The 21,525-nt window shown below is 55.5% G+C and overlaps 1 protein-coding gene across 1 annotated transcript in view; it reads right to left on the reverse strand.

The window, feature by feature from the left end:
- Positions 1-21,525, reverse strand: part of SEMA4F (ssemaphorin 4F) — a 38,195-nt gene that overhangs the window by 5,546 nt on the left and 11,124 nt on the right. The window contains exons 2-8 of the mRNA XM_063135134.1: positions 3,396-3,547; positions 2,904-2,963; positions 2,097-2,195; positions 1,755-1,848; positions 744-875; positions 452-594; positions 26-201 (exon numbers count right to left, since the gene is read on the reverse strand). Of these exons, the coding sequence (XP_062991204.1) occupies positions 26-201; positions 452-594; positions 744-875; positions 1,755-1,848; positions 2,097-2,195; positions 2,904-2,963; positions 3,396-3,536 (845 nt within the window). The 5' untranslated portion in view covers positions 3,537-3,547. The remainder of the gene's footprint in view (positions 1-25; positions 202-451; positions 595-743; positions 876-1,754; positions 1,849-2,096; positions 2,196-2,903; positions 2,964-3,395; positions 3,548-21,525) is intronic.

Consider the following 21,525-nt stretch of genomic DNA (forward strand, 5'->3'; position numbering starts at 1 on the left):
CCCTGAAACGGACAGCCTTCCTCACCCTTGGGCTGCAAAGACCGCGTAGAAGAGCACGGCGCTCCTGTTGCCCAAGCGCAGCGTGGCCACATCCCGCAGGATGTTGAAGACGGTGCCGCTCTCAGGGTCTGAGCAGAACAGCTGCGCCTTCAGGAAAGTCGTCCACCTCTTCTGCAGTGTCTTCTGGCCTCCCAAGTCTCCCTGGAAGGGGAGGCAGTGATGGGAGGGGTGGACAGGCACAGCACAGCATGTCTGTTTTGGGGGGGGGGGCGAAAGGTGTGGCCACCTCTTGGCGTCAGGGCACCTGGCAAAAGGCCAAAGGGAGCAGCGCCACCCGCCACGACGGAGGAGGATGGAAACACTGCTCAGCGCTGGGCCTCGCCTCCGGAGCAGCGGTGCGAACGCTCACAAAGCTGCCTTCCAGCCAAGCGCCATGCGCTGCCCGGCTCACCTTGCAGACCCGAGCCACGCGAGCCACCTTGACTTTCTCATAGAAGTCATACTCGCGCGCCGTCTCCGTGAAGAAGAAGTAGACCTTGTCCTCTTCGCCGTTCTCACCTTCCCGCAGGAAAGCTGAGGCCACGAATTCAGGGTCTGGGGAGGGAGAAAGACCACATCTCTGCCTGCCCCACGATGGCCCTGGCCCAGGACGCGGGCTGCCTCCACCCCAGCAGCTGCTGTTGCTGCTGGCCGTCTGCCCGTCTGCCTGCCTGCCTGCCTGCCTGGGCAGCCGGCTCACCCACCGTTCAACCACGTCACAGAGTTGTCCGTCCGGATGATGTCCGGGAGGCTCCCGGCGGTCTTCTCAACGGCTCGGGAGATGATGGGCTCTGTCCCCAGGAAGTTGTTGACTGTGGCCGCATACAGAGCGCCATCTAGAAGGCAAAAGAGGCATTGCACCGAGAGACAAGAGGTGAAAGGTGCAGATTCTACTGGCCTCGCTCCAGGAGGACCCGAGTTCAAATCCCACCTCAGTGGGGTGCTTGCCACTGGTCATCCTCCACAATCCCATGGAATATAGTGACTCATGCCACAGGAGAAAGACCAGACTGGAGACAAAGGAGGATCAAAGGAGGATTTTGTAATCCGCCCAGAGAGCTTCGGCTATTGGGCGGTATAGAAATGCAATAAATAAATAAATAAAACCAAGAAGAAGGCAGAAGCAAGGACCCCCTCTCCCAGCAGCCTCTGGAAGAGCCAGAAGTCAGGATTTCCAGGAGCACGCCCTCCTCCCCACCTAAGGGTCCCCCTTCAACGGAGGTATGGAGCAGAGGCCCCACTCTGCCGAGCTGGCCAGGAGACGAACGGGTTCAGCTGCGTCCCTGTCGGCCAGGCTCAACAGGAAGCCCAGCCCAGCTCCAACCCAGCCCATGCTGGGGAGCGGAAGGTGTGGGACATGGCGGGACACCAGCAGCACCACAATGGTGCGTTCCACTCCCACCCACCCCACTAGTCACCCTGCAAAGGCAACAGCGGGAGTGGATTGCGGTCAGCATCGCTTTGGCTGGGACAGTTCGCCCGCAGGAGGAGACCGAGGTGGGTGGGTGTCCATTCACCCTGGGGGGGGGGCGTTGTTGCACTCCAGCTGCCCTCCAGAGCTGGGCAGCCAGCCCCCTACATGGACCCCAGGTTTGTAGGAGGGAGACCAGCTGTGGGGGAGGGGGCAGCGTCCGTCCCCCCCCCCAGCCAGCAGGTGTCATTCACTCTGACTGGGCCCTCCAGAGCCCCCCGCTCCACCCCAGAGCCCCCAGTACCTGCCATGATGGCGGAGGAAGGCTGCAGTGGCTCAAAGGGGCACCTGCCCTTGCCGGACTCCACCTGCTCCACCGAGTGGAAATGACTTGTATTCTGCAAGAGACCAAGCCCCCCACCCCGGTCACAGAGTGAAATGGGGGGGGGGGAGAAGGGGGCAGCCCCCCTCCCCTTGAAGACCTAGCAGAGCGTGTGAGGAGGGGCTGGCGGGGGGCAACTACAAACTCCCCATCCGTGAGGCGGGGTCGGACCCCTCCCGCTAACAGCCAGGCAGGCAGCCCCACCGACCCCGGGGAGCACCGGGGGCCACAGTCCCAGGCGAGGCTGCCAGGCGGGCGACTCACGATGTATCCACACTGCGGGCTGAAGGCAAACGTGCCGCAGACAAAGAGGTGGGTCCGGTTGGCAAACTCCAGGATGCGGATAAAGTTCTGGCACTCGGCCTGCGAGGAGGGAGAGGCGGTGCTCAGCGGCGGAGGGGGCGCTCACAGGGGGCTGCCCCAGAGGCCGCCAGGGTGTGTGTGCAAGGGCCCCGAGGACACGGAGGGAGGCTCTCCCAACGGGGTGCAGACCTTCAGGGCAGGATGAGGCCGTCAGGCAGCCCGAGGGGCCTGGGTGGGGCTGAGAAGGGCTGGGAGCAGGGAAGAGTCGAGGCTTTGAGGCCCACAGCGGGTAGCTGTGGCGCCTGCCTGTGTTCATGGCCGGGAGGCGGTGGCGGCTGCCACTGGGCGGAAGAGGCAGGAGGCCCCTGCCCTAGCGCCCCTCCCGGCAGCTGCGAGTGGCAGGCCAGGAGGCGGAAGTGGCTGGAGTGGGTCACGCAGCAAGGGGGGGCAAGGGGGGGCACTTGCTCCCGGTGGCCCCTGGCTGCAAGAGGAGGCCTTTGCCCAAGACCAACCTGGGCAGCTGGCATGATTGGGGGGGGGGGAGGAAGCCTCTGGGAGAGACAAGGGCTTTCATGCAAGGGGGGGGGCATCGCCCTGCTGCAGAGCCCTTCTGTCTCAGGTCCTGGGGGAGGGGGAGTTCCGGAGAAGTATCCCAAGTAAATTATCAGGAGATTCCCAGCTCCAAAGCCTCGTAAGAGCCCGGGGGGGGGGGGGGAGAAAGGGTCACAAGCCAAGGAGCAGCCCCCCACCCCCAGCAACAGGACTTGCCTCTTCCTTCCCTTTCTGTGTGCAGGAATCCCTGTATTTCGGGGGGGAGCTCCAGGTGATCTGAAAAGCAGCAAGCACATTGCCCTGGTTCTGCAAGGAAGGCTGCAGCGGCGGAGGAGGGGGCACCCCGCCACGGGTGCTTGAGAGAGGCCCCCGTCCCACTCCTTAGCGGGGAAGTCAGCGCCCAAGCTCCAGGGCAGGCCAAACGAAAGAGGCCGGGAAGGCCGGGGCCCTGGGACTGACACCTCCCGCCGAGAGCACAGCCACGGAGGAGCCCCTCACTGTGGGGCAGGGCGGCCCGGCAAACGGACGCTCCCCCTCACCAGAGAGCCAAAGAAACCTCCCCCCACACCTCTCCCACCCACCCTGGTTGAGATGGGTGACGGACAGGGAGACCATCAAAGCCATCCCTGCGTGGACTCGGTCCCTCGTACACAACAAAGGAGTGAGGCAGAGAGAGTGTAACTCTTCCTGCCCCTCACCACCACTCACCTTCTTGGCCCACTGGCCAACAGCATCCAAGGGCAGGGCCAGGATGGCATCCTTGGCCCCCACGTAGAGGATGCGGGCGTGGGAGTCCACCAGGAAGACGCTGTAGTTGGAGACCACCTCGTGGGAGAAGCGCTGGGCCATCAGCTCCACCTCTGCAACGAGAGTGCCGGACAGGTGACCATTCGGCCCTTGCTCAGCCCCAGGCAATGGCAACAGGGGAGGGGCAAGAGGAGGCTTCTGGGCTTCTGGGCCTTGTGACCAAAGAAAAGGAGGCTGTGCAGCTCAGCCAGAAAAGGCCGCAGTGGCCGCCCCCCTGGCTGTGGCACTTGGCCCCACCTGCGAGTTCTGGCCTCTCCCATCCCCTCCCTTCAAAGCTATTGCAAGCGCATGGAAAAGCTCTGCATCTCTGGTGGAAAGAATGCAACAGGGGGGAGCGGGCCGGAGGATGCACCTAAGCATGGTCCTGGGGGGGGGGGGGGGAGCCAGGCCACCAATCCAGCACGCGAGCCAGAGCGTCCTCCGGGTGGAGGAGCCTGCCAGATGCAGCTGGCCGGACTGTCCTTCCAGGGATGGGGGTGGGCAGCCTGCGCAGCTTCCAGCCTCTGCCTTCCCAGGACAGAAGGGGCGAGTGTTTTAGGATCACGCACATAACCTGCAAGCGCGCACAGCCAGCCCGTGCCCCACCCCTCCAGCCCGCTGTCTTGCTCAGGCCAGAGGAGCTCCAGGGCTCAGCAGGCCGTGGTTGCACTGCTCCAGCCAGGGCGGCCACAATTGCATCTGCTCTCCACATTGCGGTGGATGCAGGAAGCCCGGATTTCTGGACCGCAGTCTCCAGGGCACGATCGCCAGCGGACGGCCGCCACTTCCCCCTCGTAAATCACTCACAGGCCAGAGTCAGGCGAGCGAGGGGGAGGGCGGACCGCGTCTGCGAGGCTGACTCAGCGTTCTAGCCAAAGGGCCCAGCCCCTGACAGGATCATGCCACCACTCTTCCCTGCCAGCCCCCCACAGACCTCCTGATGCTCTGGAGAGGGGCACGGCAGGGGCCCCGTCCGCCACCCGCTGGCTGGGGTGGGACAAAACACCGTTTCTGCTTTAGAAGAAGAGCCGCCTCAGGAGGAGGAGGGCAGAGAGCGCTCCCCCACCCCTGCCGCACGATCGATCCAGCCCCGGCCACATCCACAGCAGCTGCTGCTGCTCCTGCAGGCAGCAAGGCTTGAAGAGTCAGCGAGAGCTTTCTGGGTGGTCAAAATCCCACGCCGTTCTGGCCCACGGGAATAAAATGCAGGCCACTCATTAGCCCACTGTGACCAATCTGCAAGACACTTTGCAGATAAAATCACTCGCATCCATGCCCACCTGGATGCCATTGCTGGTATGAGTCCAGCTGACTTAACTTTAGCCCATTTGTCCCGTTACAATGGCTACTTCTCAGGATGCCACACCCTGAGAATGTGGACAAGATCCGTGGAGAGGTGAAACCTATTGTGGCTGTTCCTGGCTTCTATAAGGGTCGGGGGGGGGGGGTGGCGGGCACAGGCATAGTATTAAGGGGGGGGGGCAAAGGCCTGTTTGCAACAGAATATGCAATTCCACCATGCCTGGAGGATGCAATGGTAAGCATTTGCTTTTTGCTTTTAAGCTCCCTGAACTGCAATGTATTAAATAATTTCTGGTCGGTCTTTAATATTCCATCTTTGGGCAAGGTGCTGAAGCCTGTGGTGAGATTTCAGCACCAGGGGGTTCTGTATGAGGCAGATTTTCTAGACCCATTTCAATCTGGGACCTGGCCTGGTTTGGGGATGGAGACTGCTTTTGGTTGCCTCGGTGGATGATCTTCACTGGGAACTGGACTGGGAAAGTGGGCACCTGCTGGATCTGCTGAACCTCAGCAGCATCTGAAACCATTAGCCGTGCTATCCTGCTGGACCCCCTGGCTTGTATGGGACTTGCTTATGAGCATTCCGGGACTTAAGTTCCTCAGACAAGAACGTTCTCTCTGTCCCACCACTAACAGAGGCACAATTGACAGGAACACAAGACAGGGCCTTCTCGGTGGATGCTTCAAGGCTTTGGAACGCCCTGACCAGGGAGGCCAGGCGAGCTCCATCTTTGATGTCCTTCTGCCAGCAGGCAAAGCTCTTTTTAGTCAGACAGTCTTTTGGCATCTAAGCTGATTGCTTCCTCACACACACACCACTTTGGAGGAAGGACAGTATACCAACGGGAGTGATCAAGAGCTGCACAAAAGTGGCCCGTGGACATCTTACCGTTGGCTCCCTGCAAAGTCCAGGCGCCAGAGACAGGCAACAAGCCAGGAAGCTCTTATTCCGCTTTCCGCTCAAGACAGAGGCTGGAAGCTGCTGTGAGCCACGGCCGCATCCGCACCTTCCCCAGCCCTGGGTCGAGAGCACAGGGGCGCCCTTGCCTGATCCAGCCGCACAGCAGCCCAAGGAACCGGGGAAGCTCACGGCCCTCAACACAGCCCGGCAATCCTCTGCCCAGGGACATGAGGCTCCCCAGGGCCCGGCCGAGGCCTCGCCTGCACCGGCAGCAGCACTCAGCACCCTCCGGGTCCAGGGTTTCTCGCTTCCAGCCGTGCTGGGAGGAGACTCACATGGGGCGGCCGAGGCCGTGCGGTTGAACCTTTCATGAGGACAGCCCGGCCTTCCAGAAGGGCTCAGAAACGGCAGCGGCTGACTGGCCCAGGAGCTCCCCTGGCCACCCACCTGCCTAGCAGCGGCAGAGAATGAGGAGGAGGTGGCCATCCACCTCCGTGGTGCTCAGTCCAAAGAGCGGCCCTGATCCTCCCTTCCCAGCTGTGGGCCAGGAGCTGGGGTAAGGCCTGCTGAGCCGCCATCTGGGTCCTCTGCTCTCCTCCCCCAACGCCATCATCCTTCTTGGCAGCCACCACTCGCCTGAAGCGGAAGGCTTCAGCCCCTCCCCTCGCTCCCCTCCCCTGATGACTTCATAGCCTCATTTATTGTGTGTGGCGGGCGGGGTGTGTGGTGTAGGATGCAGGATGAAGGCCTCGTCTGCCTAGGGCTCTGGGGGCTAAGACTTCCCTTTGGCCCTCTCCGCTTCCCCATGGGTTTGTCGTGGCCGCCATATCCCCCCCTCCCCCCCTCCAGAACGATGTTGCATCTGGGCCATTTGGGGAGTAAAGCAAAGGGTGCCCCAGAGAGCGGAGCAATGTTGCTGCCACTCTGCCCACAACGTAAAAAGAAGAGGTGCCCACCGCCACAGGTGCTAACACTCAGAGGGAAATTTCAGCATCTGCCCCTTTCCCCTCGCCCCACAGAAAAATAGTCCTAAAGTGCATGGCTATGGTGCTCTGGAGGCCTTTCAGTACACACACACACACTGTACCAGGGGAGAAGGGAGCCATGCTGCTGGTGGTGGCTTGGACGAAAGGAGGTGGGGCGGAAGTCAAGCAATGCCGCCCAGCCTTGCTCTCCCAGCTGGCCTCATGGCCTCCCCCTGGACTGGAGATAAGTGCTTCCCTTCTCCCTCCACCCCCAATGCCAGGCAGGCCTGCCCATGTGCGGGAGCCCTGCAGTGGCCACCTAGGACACGCAATCTGGCATCCGCTTCGTCTGCAAAGTGCCACAGCACTCGGGAGTCTTGCTGGCCAGTCCAGCACACAACAGACTCCGCCAACAGGAGGCACAGTGGGGAGAAGGGCCACCTCGTCGGGGCAAGCGAAACTGGGCGGGCTCCCTTGCATTACATTTACATTTATTACATTTCTATACCGCCCAATAGCCGGAGCTCATTGCTGCAGCAGTGTGGGGAAGGGGTCAGGCTCCCTGCACAGCAATTCCCCAGCTGCTGGCCCTGGGGGGGAGGGGTCACAAAGCAGACTCTGGGCTGCCTGTGGGGGGAGGAGGGGGGGCTGCACAGCCTGCTCAGGGCCCACGGGCTGTCCACAGAAGCCCCCCCCCCCATGACGAGGAAGTGCAGGGAACACTTATCAAATTTGCAGATGACACCAAATTGGGTGGGATAGCTACTACCCTGGAAGACAGAAACAAACTTTAAAGTGATCTTGAGAGGCTGGAGTGCTGGGCTGAAAACAACAGGATGAAATTTAATAGGGATAAATGCCAAGTTCTACATTTAGGAAATAGAAACCAAAGGCACAGTTACAAGATGGGGGATACTTGGCTCAGCAATACTACAAACGAGAAGGATCTTGGAATTGTTGTAGATTGCAAGCTGAATATGAGCCAACAGTGCGATATGGCTGCAAGAAAGGCAAATGCTATTTTGGGCTGCATTAATAGAAGTAGAGCTTCCAAATCACGTGAGGTCCTGGTTCCTCTCTATTCGGCCCTGGTTAGGCCTCATCTAGAGTATTGCGTCCAGTTCTGGGCTCCACAATTCAAGAAGGACGCAGACAAGCTGAAGCGTGTTCAGAGGAGGGCAACCAGGATGATCAGGGGTCTGGAAACAAAGCCCTATGAAGTGAGACTGAAGGAACTGGGCATGTTTAGCCTGGAGAAGAGAAGATTGAGGGGAGACATGATAGCACTCTTCAAATACTTAAAAGGTTGTCACACAGAGGAGGGCCAGGATCTCTTCTCGATCCTCCCAGAGTGCAGGACACGGAATAACGGGCTCAAGTTAAAGGAAGCCAGATTCCAGCTGGACATCAGGAAAAACTTCCTGACTGTTAGAGCAGTACAACAATGGAATCGGTTACCTAGGGAGGTTGTGGGCTCTCCCACACTAGAGGCATTCAAGAAGCAGCTGGACAACCATCTGTCAGGGATGCTTTAGGGTGGATTCCTGCATTGAGCAGGGGGTTGGACTCGATGGACTTGTAGATTATGGCAACAGCTTGATTTATAACTGGCAAATAGAGGGAGAAAACGTGGAGGCAGTGACCGACTTTGTATTTCTGGGCGCAAAGATTACTGCAGACACTGACTGCAGCCAGGAAATCAGAAGACGTTTACCTCTTGGGAGGAAAGCAATGACAAATCTTGATAAAATAGTTAAGAGCAGAGACACCACACTGACAACAAAGGTCCGCATAGTTAAAGCAATGGTATTCCCCGTAGTAACCTATGGCTGCGAGAGCTGGACCATAAGGAAAGCTGAGCGAAGGAAGATAGATGCTTTTGAACTGTGGTGTTGGAGGAAAATTCTGAGAGTGCCTTGGACTGCAAGAAGATCAAACCAGTCCATACTCCAGGAAATAAAGCCAGACTGCTCACTTGAGGGAATGGTATTAAAGGCAAAACTGAAGTACTTTGGCCACATAATGAGAAGACAGGATCCCCTGGAGAAGAGGCTGATGCTAGGGAAAGTGGAAGGCAAAAGGAAGAGGGGCCGACCAAGGGCAAGATGGATGGATGATATTCTGGAGGTGACAGACTTGACCTTGGGGGAGCTAGGGGTGGCAACGGCTGACAGAAAGCTCTGGCGTGGGCTGGTCCATGAAGTCACGAAGAGTCGGAAGCGACTGAACTAGGCATGTGCTCCGCTCCTATTAGAAGCGCAGAAGCAGGAGCGAATTGGCCTGCTCCGCCTTGCCCAGAGGCGGAGTAGAAGCGGACTGCGGACCCCTAGAAGCAAGGCAAAGAGAAGCGACCATTGGCGGAGCGCTTCTCTTTCCGCAGAGCGCTCCGATCGCCATCTTGAAACATTTCGCCCATAGATAACTGGGTTGTTTTTGAAGCTATCGTTCTGAAAATTCTTGTGCTTAGACAGTCGTGGATGGGGGTCATTTTGAGACTACTCTCACCTCTCTGCGTCGTGTGGGTCGCGTGCTATATTTTTTTAAAAATCGGGTCAACAAACGGACAGCGCGGGTCAAACGGCGGTTTTCGCCCATAGGATTGCATTGCGGAAAAGAATCGGGGATAACTGGGTTGTTTTTTAAGCCAAGTTTGAGGTTTGAGGTTTCTAACATGCAAAATGACAGAGCTATGGAAAGGGGTGTGAATGGGGTGCCTGATTTTCATAAATTCCCCAAAAATCAGGGGATGATGGGATTGCCTTGAAACTTGGCATCCATGTGGACACGTGGATAAGCTATCATGGTGCCGAGTTTGAGGTTTCTAATGTGCAAATTGACATAGTTGTAGAATGGGACAATTTGGGGTGAGTTAAGCCGCGCCAAAAATCAGGGGATGATGGGATTGCCTTGAGTCTGGGCGTCCATGTGGACACATGGATAAGCTATCATGGTGCCGAGTTTGAAGTTTCTAACATGCAAATTGACGGAGCTATCCCAAGGGGTCTGAATGGGGTGCCCGATTTTCAAAAATTCCCCAAAAATCAGGGGATGATGGGATTGCCTTGAAACTTGGCGTCCATGTGGACACATGGATAAGCTATCATGGTGCCGAGTTTGAGGTTTCTAACGTGCAAATTGACGGAGCTATCGAAGGGGGTGTGAATTAGGGTTATGGGTGGTGTGTTAGAGGTTAGAGCCGCGCCAAAAATCAGGGGATGATGGGACTGCCTTGAGTCTGGGCGTGCGTGTGTGTCCCTGGATAAGCTCTCATGGTGGCGAGTTTGAGATTTTTAGCGTGCAAATTGACGGAGCTATGGAAAGGGGTGTGAATGGGGTGCCCGATTTTCAAAAATTCCCCAAAAATCAGGGGATGATGGGATTCCCTTGAAACTTGGCATGCATGTGTATACCCCCATGAGGTGTCATGGTGCCAAACGTGAGGTTTCTAACTTGAACAGAAAAAAATTGTTTACTTTTTTTAGCTTTCAATGCAAGCCTATGGGGGGGGGGGGAAAACGGAGCTCCGATCCAGATCCGGAGCTCCGAGCGGAGCGGAGCGGACATGGGCGGAGTGGGGGCGGGGCGAAGCGGCCCGATCCAAAAATCGCAGATCTGGAAGTGAAGCGGAGCGGGGGGTCCGTGCACACCCCTAGACTGAACGAATAAACAACAAAATGATTCTATGACAGTGGGCGGCCCATGCCAGAGGCCTCACACACAGTGCAGCAGGGAAGGAGTTCGGAGGAAAGATGGGCAGGCAGGTGTCTCCCACCTCAACGCCCCCGGAACCTGCCTCACAGAAGGCCCCCGGGAGGCCCTCCGTCCCTCTGCTGGAGAGCCACTGCCCAAGCAGAAGAGAGACTCAGTGCTGGGCTGGGTGGACCCAGGCAGCTCCGCCAAAGGTCAGCAGAAAGAGGAAGCGTTTTCTGGCATTGAAAAGGATAGGCCCATTGGCCATTTACCTACGCGGAATCAGCATTCCACGTCATTTGCGACCTCCCTCCCTCCCTCCCCCACCCACCCTGTCCTAAAGCCCCACTCATGGCCATTTCCCCCCGCCCCCGCCACTTCCACCGTGCTCTTTCAACGGACCCCATCACTGAATCAGCCAGTGAACACGTAGAGAGTCATTTCCACACGGGGCTACGAAAGGCAACAAACGGCGGCTACCCAGATCCAGGGCGCAAGAGGGCTGGTGCCTCGCCCTGTCTCCCGCCCTCTCCCACTGCGTCATCTCAGCAGAGGGTGCTCAGAAGCCAGCCCCGCTGTGCTCAATAGGCTCTGCTTCCTTGCAAGCACGGCTGGGGCGGGCCCAGCCCTCAATCAGGCTAAGGCAGCTGTGAGTGGGTGGGTGGGTGGGTGCGCTGTCCGTGGAGGGCTCGCCCAAGGCCGCTGGGCCCAGCAGGGTCTGAAGGGAAGCATTCAGAGAGCACAAACAATTGGGCCTTTTAAGAGCCTGGGCAGGAATCACAAAGAACCGCCGCTGGGGGCCAGAGCAGGCCTGGGAAGAGGCTGCAGCACAGCCGCCTTGCTGGGAGCAAGGAGAGGGGGTGCGCCGATGGGGGTGGGGGTGGAGGGGGAGAGGTGGGGGCATGGCCAGAAAGAGCCAGCAGGGCTCCATGGTGGAAGGCCGGCTGATGCTCTGGCAGGACTGAGACAGTAGCCCCAGAACAGGAAGACGCCTCCGGCAGGAAGGCAGCCCCCCGGCCCCCTGAGCTAGGCCCGGCCAGCCACGGACAGAAGGCAGAGCCAGAGACCCCTTAACTGGGGAGGCCTCTCGTGGAGGCCAGGAGTGAAAGCCTGGAGGGAAGGCACCCAGGCCTCCATTCTTTAGGGGACAGGGCTGAAAAATGCCCACAACTTCCACGGGGCCCATACGTGCAAAATGCCGCCCAGGCACATAAAATAGGTCTTTTCTGCAGCCCTGCTTTGGGCTAGCATCGGAGCCCAGGTGGGCTTGGGAGTCACAGCCACTCCGACTCCGCTCCTAGCCACGCTGCCTGAGCCATGAAGGACATCCCACCCCCGTGCCCCGATTTCCTGCCAGTCCTCACTCCACATCTGCTGGCAGAACGCACCTCGCCTCCTGTTTAATGTACGTTAATTATATTTCTTTAAAAAGGCATCAAAGTTCACCACTCCACTTCACTACCTTTCACGTCTCTCCTCACTCACTTTGCTCCATCCAACTAGCTTGTTTCCCAAACTTGAACAGGTGTCTCTGAGATTCACCTGAACTAGAGAGAATACAATGGCTTTATGGTCAGACCCCACTCAGAGACAGATTTACGAATCCTTGCTGAGTGTTTTGGGCTTCAAGAATTAACAAATGAGTAGGAGTCCCTGAAACTTCCCTCAAAGCAGACAACACAAACTTGGTACTAAAGACTATATATTTATTGCTCAAACAGTCTAAGGGAATAACAAGATTCAGCTAAGATGAGGCAGATCAGAAACATCCCTAAATATACACAAGTTATAATCACTTAAAGTACAATAAAGATAGTAGCAAACATATTTTTAACAAGTTTCTCTTAATCTAACAGTTGATACCAAAATGTCCTAGTTATCTAAATGGAAGGCGTAAGAACCTCAGAAGAAGAGCCCTGATGCTGGATCAGACCCAGGCTCCATCTCGTCCAGCTCTCCCACACTAGAGGCCTTCAAGAACCGCCAAGAGAGCTTCAGCTATTGGGCAGCATAAAAATGCAATTGCAGGTGAGTAGTTGGCCCCCTGGATTGGCCCAGAGCAAGAAACAGGGGGCTGAAGGAAGCTGCACACATTTGCACATGCAAAGAACTTTGATTGCAAAGAGTGACAAGGGCAGCCCCCTTCCAAGGAACATTGTCATGTGGTAGCAGAGAAGGAGGAGGAGGGTGGGGAGGAAGGGAAGCCCCACCCCACCCCACGCTAAGGCCACCATCCAAGACTAGACATGGAAACTGGGGTTCTGGTTCTACCAGCCCCTGAGGCTAAAGCGCCCCCCCTCTCTGCATCCTGCCCCTGCATATCCAAAGATGCTTCAGGTGCGCACAGCAGCTGCTGGACTTTTACCCCACTGGAGAGCAGGACACTCGGCCCCCACCAGCCTTTTACAGTCCCCTCAGTTGCAGGAAAGGCTTGCAAGGGAGAAGGTGGGGGAGGGAGGGAGGGAGGGAGGGAGAAGAGTAGAGACAGAAAGTGCTGCTCTCTCCCTCTCTCTCCTTCTCTAACTAGCTGGAATCATTTTCATAGAATCATAGAATAGCAGAGTTGGAAGGGGCCTACAAGGCCATCGAGTCCAACCCCCTGCTCACTGCAGGAATCCACCCTAAAGCATCCCTGACAGAGGGTTGTCCGGCTGCCTTTTGAAGGCCTCTAGTCTGGGAGAGCCCACCACCTCCCTAGGTAACTGATTCCATTGTCGTACTGCTCTAACAGTCAGGAAGTTTTTACTGATGTCCAGCTGGAATCTGGCTTCCTTTAACTTGAGCCCGTTATTCCGTGTCCTGCACTCTGGGAGGATCGAGAAGAGATCCTGGCCCTCCTCTGTGTGACAACCTTTTAAGTATTTGAAGAGTGCTATCATTCTGTTTCCTGACTTGGAGCTGAGCAGAAGCAGGGAAGAGCAGCTGGCCCAGCTCAAGTAGAAGCTAGAAAAGCAAGCCAGTTCCCAGAGAGCGAGCGAACAGAAAGCGAGCGAATAGGAAGAGCAAACAGGAGTTTGACAGGGGGAGTTCGGCAGGAGAGGTCAAGGGGGAGGCCTCTAAGAAAGAAAGAAAAACAAAGGGGGGGGACACAAAGAAAAACGTAAAGAGAAAAAAAAACCACAAAACCACATATTAAAAAAAAAACCAACCAAAAAATCTTATTTTCCCTTAAGACCTACTCATATAATTGTGTACCTTCAGAGAGGACAGGACAAAGCAAAGGCAATTCCACTATAATCAGAAAGGAAAAAACAAAGCAGAAATAGACAGTATGGATGGAAAGGAGTCCCTAGAGGTGGTGACCTGCAAAGGGTGTGCAATGTTCGTGTTTCTGCCTGAGCTCAACATGGCGTATACCTGCAACAAGCGCAAGCTTGTGGCACTTTTGGAAGAAAAAGTGAGAGGACTTGAGCGGTGAGTGTCCACCCTCCAAAGAATAAGAGAAGACGAGAAGTTCTTAGACCGAACGGTGGAACTGCAACAGCAACAAGAACGAGATTGAAGAGCAACAGCCAGCTGAAGCAGAAGTGGAGTATGCTGAGGAAACCCAATGAAGAGGAAACTCTCTGGAAAAGAGCGATAGTCAGGAGCAGAAGAACTAGAAGGCATTCTGCACCGGTGGAACCATTAGAGTTAAGCAACCGCTTTCAGCTTCTGGAGGATGAGTCTGAAGGACAGTTTGCAGAGGAAGAAGTACAGCAGACACCGTGCAACAATGAACAAGAGGCAGAAGGTAGGTCAACCAAGAAGAAGAGAAGAGTAGTCGTTGTGGGAGACTCCCTGCTGTGTGGGATTGAAACCCAAGTATGTCATGAAGACCCATGGACTCGCCAGGTGTGCTGTCTCCCTGGAGCACAGATTAGAGATGTGACTGAAGGGTTACCAAAGCTCATAAAGTCCACGGACACATACCCCTTTCTTCTCATCCATGTGGGAACAAATGATGTCGCCAAGAAGAGCTACGAAGAAATCATTTCAGACTTTGAAGCTCTGGGAAGGAAACTGAAGAACTTTGGGGCCCAGGTAGTTTTCTCATCCATCCTCCCGGTTCTTGGAAGAGGATTAGAAAGGGAACGAAAAATACTCCGGATGAATGACTGGCTACGAAGGTGGTGCCGACGTGAGAGTTTTGGATTCTGGGACCAAGGGCTAAGCTACTTGGAACATGGACTGCTGGCAAGGGATGGGTTGCACCTCACAAGGGCTGGAAAGAATGTGTTCGGCCACAGCATGAAGAACTTGATCAGGAGGGCTTTAAACTGAATCTTACCGGGGCGGGAGACGTAAACCTCGAGGCAACAATGGATGAAGGCCAAGGCACCACAGTACAGAGAACAGCTCCAATAGTGCCCCAAAATAGTGTCTGCAACAATGTAGGAACAAAGCCAGACTATAAAACACATGGTCTTCGATGTCTATATACTAATGCCCAGAGCATGGGAAACAAACAGAACGAACTTGAACTCTTATTACATGAAGGCAAATACGACTTGATAGGTATAACTGAAACTTGGTGGGATGACTCCCATGACTGGAATATAGCAATTGAAGGATATAACTTGTTCAAAAAGAACAGAAGAAATAGAAAGGGAGGTGGAGTGTTGATGGGGGACTTCAATTACCCTGATATCTGTTGGGAGACCAATACTACCTTCCAAGAAATTCCTGACATGTATGGGTGATAACTTTCTCCTACAGAAAGTGGTAGAAGGAACTAGAGGGTCGGCAATCCTTGACTTGATATTGACCAATAGGGATGACTTAGTGGATAAAGTGGCAGTTACGGGAACTCTGGGGGAAGTGACCACGTCATACTTGAATTCTTGATTATGAAGGAGACAAAAGTTGAGTGTAGGCATACACGTACTCTGGATTTTAGGAAAGCTGATTTTAATAAACTCAGAACTATGATAAGTAAGGTCCCATGGCAAATGAACCTAATGAGAAAAGGAGTGCAGGATGGGTGGGAGTATTTAAAAAATGAAATTTTAAAGGCACAGTTACAAACAATTCCAACAAGGAGAAAAGATAGAAGACAACAGAGGAAACCAATGTGGCTCCACAAAAAGCTTAGAGATTACCTGAAAATAAAAAGGGTTACATATAGGAAGTGGAAGGAAGGCCAGGCTACAAAAGGAGAGTACAGACAAGTGGCGCAGAAGTGCCGAAATGGCGTCAGGAAGGCTAAAGCTCAGAATGAGCTGAGATTAGCGAGGGATGGTAAAAGCAATAAAAAGGCTTTCTTCAGATACGTGAGTAGTAAAAGATAGAGGAAAGAAATGGTGGTTCAACTGCTTAATGAGGATGGCAAATTGATAACAGATGACAAAGAAAAGGCTGAAGTGCTCAATTCCTAGGGCGTTGCTAGACCTACCGGGTGTTCCGTCGTTGAGGAGCGGTGAAAGCGGCTTTTCCCGTTCAGCCGTGACGCCTCATGCTCCACACCTGCCTTCGATTTGTGGCGGAAGTTTGCGCCGGTTGTGCTGCTGCCGCCGCGAGCACGGTTGCGCAGCCACACCGGCCTGATTGCCGCGGCTTTTTTTTCCGCTCGCTGCACGGTTTGCGCACGTCCGAAAGACCGCAAACTTGCGCAGCCGTCAGCGATGCCGCCGCAGGCCCCGGCGGCAGCGGCGGCGGCGGCGGCAGTGCCAGTGCCAGCTGAAGTGCTGCTGGTGCTGTTGAGGGTCAACATTGATGCGCTCACTTCCTGATGGGGGTCGTGGCGGGTGTAATATGACCCGAGGTCAATCGTCTGCATGGGCACTCTGTGCCTACATCTCCCATCATGCCTCTGAGGTGTTGGCGGCGGTGATCGCCTCTGTGCCCTGTGCCCCATCCCAAGGAGCCAACCCACATCTGGCCGTAGCCATGGCAGCAGCCCACAAACAGCTCTGCCCTCTGCCAGCCTGGTACCCACACTAACAGGCAGCGTACAGCACCGCCATTATGCGGCCACGGTAGCTGCCCACCGCAAGGAGTCACCAGCCACTTTTCCGGTCCTCCGGTCCTGCGCAAACTGTCACTGGGGAAATAAAAAAAAAACACTAGAACAGGCGCACATCCCCCACCCATCCCCCACACACCCCAGCAGCACACTAGCCACTTTTCCGTTCCTCCGTTCCTGCGCAAACTATCAGTGGGTGAGTAAAAAAAAAAAGCCGCTCCGCCGCGCTGCCCCAGCTGGCAGACTGCGCGCAAATGGCGGAGGTGGCTTGACCGAAGCCGCTGACCACTCCCCCTTAGCACGCCTTTTCCTGCCCAGTGCGGACCGCAGTGACCTCACATCCTCCCACACGTACTCCAAATTACCGCGGGACGGCAGGAAAAGGCGCACTAGAACTCACTTTTTTAAAGTCGGGAGAAAGAGGCTTCGCCGCAGGATAACGGCGGATCCTCGTGAACGTCATCTGGAAGCCTCGACGTGACTGCGGAAGGTAACGCGCGCTAGAGCCTCGTCTAGTAACGCCCTTACTTTGCCTCAGTCTTCTCCCAAAAGTGGGTCTATGACCCCCCCCCTGGAAAAAGTGAAGCAGAAGTTGAGGGAGCAGGATTGCAGTTTGAGATTGATAAACAAATGGTTAAAGAACACCTAATTTCCTTGAATAAGTTCAAATCTCCAGGGCCTGATGAACTGCATCCTAGAGTAATGAAGGAGCTAGCGGAAGAACTCTCAGAACCTTTGTCTATTATCTTTGCAAAATCATGGAAGACGGGTGAGGTGCTGGACGACTGGATTAGGGCTAACGTTGTCCCTATCTTCAAAAAGGGCAAAAAGGAGGAACCTGGGAACTACAGACTTTGTTTCCAGACCCCTGATCATCCTGGTTGCCCTCTGAACACGCTCCAGCTTGTTTGCATCCTTCTTGAATTGTGGAGCCCAGAACTGGACGCAATACTCTAGATGAGGCCTAACCAGGGCCGAATAGAGAGGAACCAGTGCCTCACGTGATTTGGAAGCTATATTTCTATTAATGCAGCCCAAAATTGCATTTGCCTTTCTTGCAGCCATATCGCACTGTTGGCTCATATTCAGCTTGTGATCTACAATTCCAAGATCCTTCTTGTTTGTAGTATTGCTGAGCCAAGTATCCCCCTTCTTGTAACTGTGCATTTGGTTTCTATTTCTTAAATGTAGAACTTAGCATTTATCCCTATTAAATTTCATCCTGTTGTTTTCAGCCCAGCACTCCAGCCTCTCAAGATCACTTTGAAGTTTGTTTCTGTCTTCCAGGGTATTAGCTATCCCACCCAATTTGGTGTCATCTGCAAATTTGATAAGCGTTCCCTGCACCTCCTCGGCCAAATCATTAATAAAAATGTTGAAGAGCATTGGGCTCAGGATTGAGCCCTGCGATACCCCACTCGTTGCCTCTCCCCAGTTTGAGAAGGTTCCATTGATAAGTACTCTTTGAGTCTGATTCTGTACCCAACCATGAATCCACGTAATAGTTGTTCCATCTAGCCTGCTTTTAGCTAGTTTGTTAATCAGAATATCATGGGGCACTTTGTCAAAAGCTTTGCTGAAGTCAAGATATATGACGTCCACAGCATTCCCACAGTCCACAAGGAAGGTTACCCGATCAAAAAATGAGATCAAATAAATCTGACAGGATTTGTTCCTGACAAATCCATGTTGGCTTCTAGTAATCACTGCATTGTTTTTAAGGTGTTTACAGATTGACTTCTTTATAATCTGCTCCAGAATTTTCCCAGGGATGGATGTCAGACTGACTGGTCTGTAGTTCCCAGGTTCCTCCTTTTTGCCCTTTTTGAAGGGCAAAAAGCACAGATGGGGGAACGTGTTGCTGGACTGCAACTCCCATCATCCCTGACCATGCTGGCTAGAGCTGATGAGAGTTGTAGTCCAACAGCATCTGTTGGGCCACATGTTCCACACGGCTGTAGAGCCTGAAATTTCGCCACTGCCTTTGTGTTGCTCCATGGGCCACACTGTTGCCATGCGTGGGCTGGAAGGGGCAGCACCTTCGCCAACCTCCGAAATGCTCAACAGAGCAGTCTGGGAAGCAGAAGCAGCAACAGCACAGAGTGTGGGAATTTGATCTATGTGGAATGGCGGCGGCGGCGGCAGCAGCACTTCCCAGGGCAAAGACGGCTGCCCGCTCTGCTTGCCATCTCTTTGATAAATCCTCGCCTCTAATTAAACAGGAACCTCCCAGGCCTCCCCTCCTGCTTTGAATCAGAGGCTGCAAAACATCCTTGTTGGAGCTCCAGCTGCAGCAGCAGCAGCCGCCTCTGGCCAACCAATGGGCGCCGCCGTTCTGAAAGGCTCCTGCACCACACAAGCATGCCCCAAAGCAGTGGGGCGGCTCTGAGAGTCAGGGCTCCTGCGCACATGCGCGTGCACGCACCTTCCCCCCCGCAGCATAGGCATGTTGCCAGCGGGAAACCCAAGCAGCCTGTTCTACAACAGCCCTGCAGGGAAGACACATCCTTTCAGAGCTAGCTGTCTGCCTGCCTTCCCAGAGTCATGCCAAGCGGCCTGTGGGGACGGGATGGCCAACAGCTTGCCTGCAAAGTTGGCAGAAGCTCCACAAGACCCTGCTCAGACCAAGGGAAGCGGCACCTTGCTCTCCCACGCTCCAGGTGGAAAAGCAGAGTGCGGGGACCGGCTCCCCTCCCGTCGGGGCCTCCCACACTTCTAAGTGCCGGGCATGGGTGGGTCCTGGCAGCGCCTGGTTCTCCGCACCTGCCCGGCGGCAGGCACAGCAACTTGGCAGAGATTCAAGAAGACAAGCCTTCCCTTCAGGGCCAACCGGGCCCCTCCCTGCTATGGGATCAAGAGCAGCACAGGCCTTCACTAGCCCCAGTGTGCCCCACTTTGCCCAAGGCTTCCTGCCCAGTTGGTCCACGAGACCCCCCGCTTCCTGGCCCCAGGCACCCCCAGCACCTGGCTGCTGACAGGAAGAGGCCTTCCGCAGGGACGCTGCAGGCAAGCAGCCTCTGGGGAGCAGCAAGAGCGCCTCGCTTCGTCCCCCTACACATAAAATGATGGACTCCTCATGAGCCAGGCAAAGCAGCCTCCAATCCCAGCAGGAACCCCACCCACCTACCCCACGCACACACATCGAGGCCAGTGCCCCTAATCACAACCCAGGAGCTGAGCCACTGGTGGGGCAGCATCCGATTACTTACAGCTCTGGCACTTTGGGACTTTCCCTGGGGAACTCTCTGCTTCCTAGAAGAGGGTGCCAATTGGGGCATGTGGTACTCAGCCAGCAGCACGCAGGCGGCACAGCCTCCCAGGCCATGAGGCTTGCCTGGATTTCAGGGCGGGCAGCTTCTGTGCCACGCCCACCTGCCTGAGAGACGGGGCAGACCACAGCATAGCCAACCTGCCATGACCAGCCTCTGCAGGCCTAGGGCGTTCAAAGCGAACGCTCCGGGGGCAACACATAGAGCAAGGAGAGCAACCTCAGGTTCCGAGGCCGGATCCAGCACTCCCTGGATTCGAATCCGGCACTCAAATTCACCCCTTCCCCGGCCCCACAGGCTTCCGCACAACCACCGGTCATTGGGGGATTTCATGGCTTCCCTCCCCCCACCCCATTCCATTCTGAAAGGTCGAAAAGCCTGTCCAAAGGCCAAGTTCTGGCAGTGAGCGCTTGAAGCCACAGCAGGCTGGCATTCTGGCCCCGCCCACTCTGCCTTAGGCCCCTCCCACCCTTGGCATGTGGCCCCCGGGAGCTGTTCAGAAATGGAATGCGGCCCTCAGGATGGAAGACACCCCCACCTCTCAACATGCAGGAAACTAATTTCCAATTGTTTCATAGTTGATCAGAAGTTCTCCACACCAGGCACAGTTTTGTACACCTCTCTCAGGTCTCCCCTCAGCCTCCATTTTTTCCAAGCTCAACAATCCCAGCTGTTGTCACCTTCCCTCACAGGGAAGATGCTCCAGCCCTTGGATCATTTTACTTGCCCTTTTCTGCACTTTCTCCATCTCTACAGTATCTTTTTGAAGGTGTGATGACCAGAACTGCACACAGCATTCTAACTGGGGTCGCACCTGAGGGTTGATGCACCCTCAGGCTTTCCCAGTCTTCCACGGCTCCATTCTGGGCCCAGCAGTGGGGCCCAGCAGCACGGCCAGGGGGCTTGGAAGAGGCACCCATGTCCTGCTCTGCCTTGGGAACAGGCACAAATCGGGCCCCTCAGAGGAGGAGGAGGCAGCACACTGAATGCCACTAAGCATCTCTGCAGGCAGCAGGGGAAGACTGGCCAGCCCCGGCCCAGGAGGGAGCCCTGTTGCTGTGATGGATGGGCATGGTGTGCTGCCCTGCCGGGAGGCCGCCCCATCCTGCGTCCGGATCCCCACACACCATGGGCCTGAGCAGAGCGCCAACTGGATGCCATCAGCCCCAGCATTCCGCAGGGGAGACCCAGCCTCTGCAGGGGCCGAGTTCCAGAGCTGCCTCTTCACGGTCCCCAGACAAACGCCGCTCTGTGCTCCAGAGGCTGGAGGGCTGTCGGCACAGCGTGGGACAAGGCCCCTCTGTGGGCAGCTCAGGCTCTCCAGAAAAGCGCTGGGAGTCTCTGTGCTGGGCGGGTCCCATGCCTGTCCGGAGCAGCAGGGCCATGAGTGTGTGTCCCCCCCGCTCCGCCAGGCCACAGAAAGGCTCTGCCTGCACACACACACACCCCTGCTCCCAGCCGCGGCCTGGCAGCTGAAGGTTTCCTGCATGCAGGCACACAAGCGGAGGCAGCGGAGGCTCCTGCAATGCCCCCCGCCCCCACCCCTTGCTGTGGAGACGTATGGGCCTAACAAGAAGTTATTTATCTATTTATTGATACAAATGCAATTAATTGATTAACTACATTCCTATACTGCCTAATAGTCAAAGCTCTCATGAGCAGCTCACAACGGAGAGCTTAAAGCCATAAAATATAAGAACATAGTTAAAACAAAATGTACAATCAAAATAGATTTAAAACAGCCACAGAAGAAAACTAAAGTAAAACCAACAGCAGTGCAAGGATCTAAAAAGCAGTAGCCCAGTTTCTTCCAAAGCTGGGGCGGGGGGATAAAGGGGCCTGTGCTCGGGTTGCTTCATCGTCGTTTGAAACTCAATATGGCAAAGACTGAATTGCTAGTTTTTCCTCCTAAACCTTCTCCTCATCTCTCATTCTCTCTTATGTCAATGATGTTACGCTTACTCCGGTCAAGGAAGCCCGT

This window comes from Elgaria multicarinata, chromosome 10 (genome assembly GCF_023053635.1).
Source record: "Elgaria multicarinata webbii isolate HBS135686 ecotype San Diego chromosome 10, rElgMul1.1.pri, whole genome shotgun sequence".
NCBI classification, from domain to species: Eukaryota; Metazoa; Chordata; class Lepidosauria; order Squamata; family Anguidae; genus Elgaria; species Elgaria multicarinata.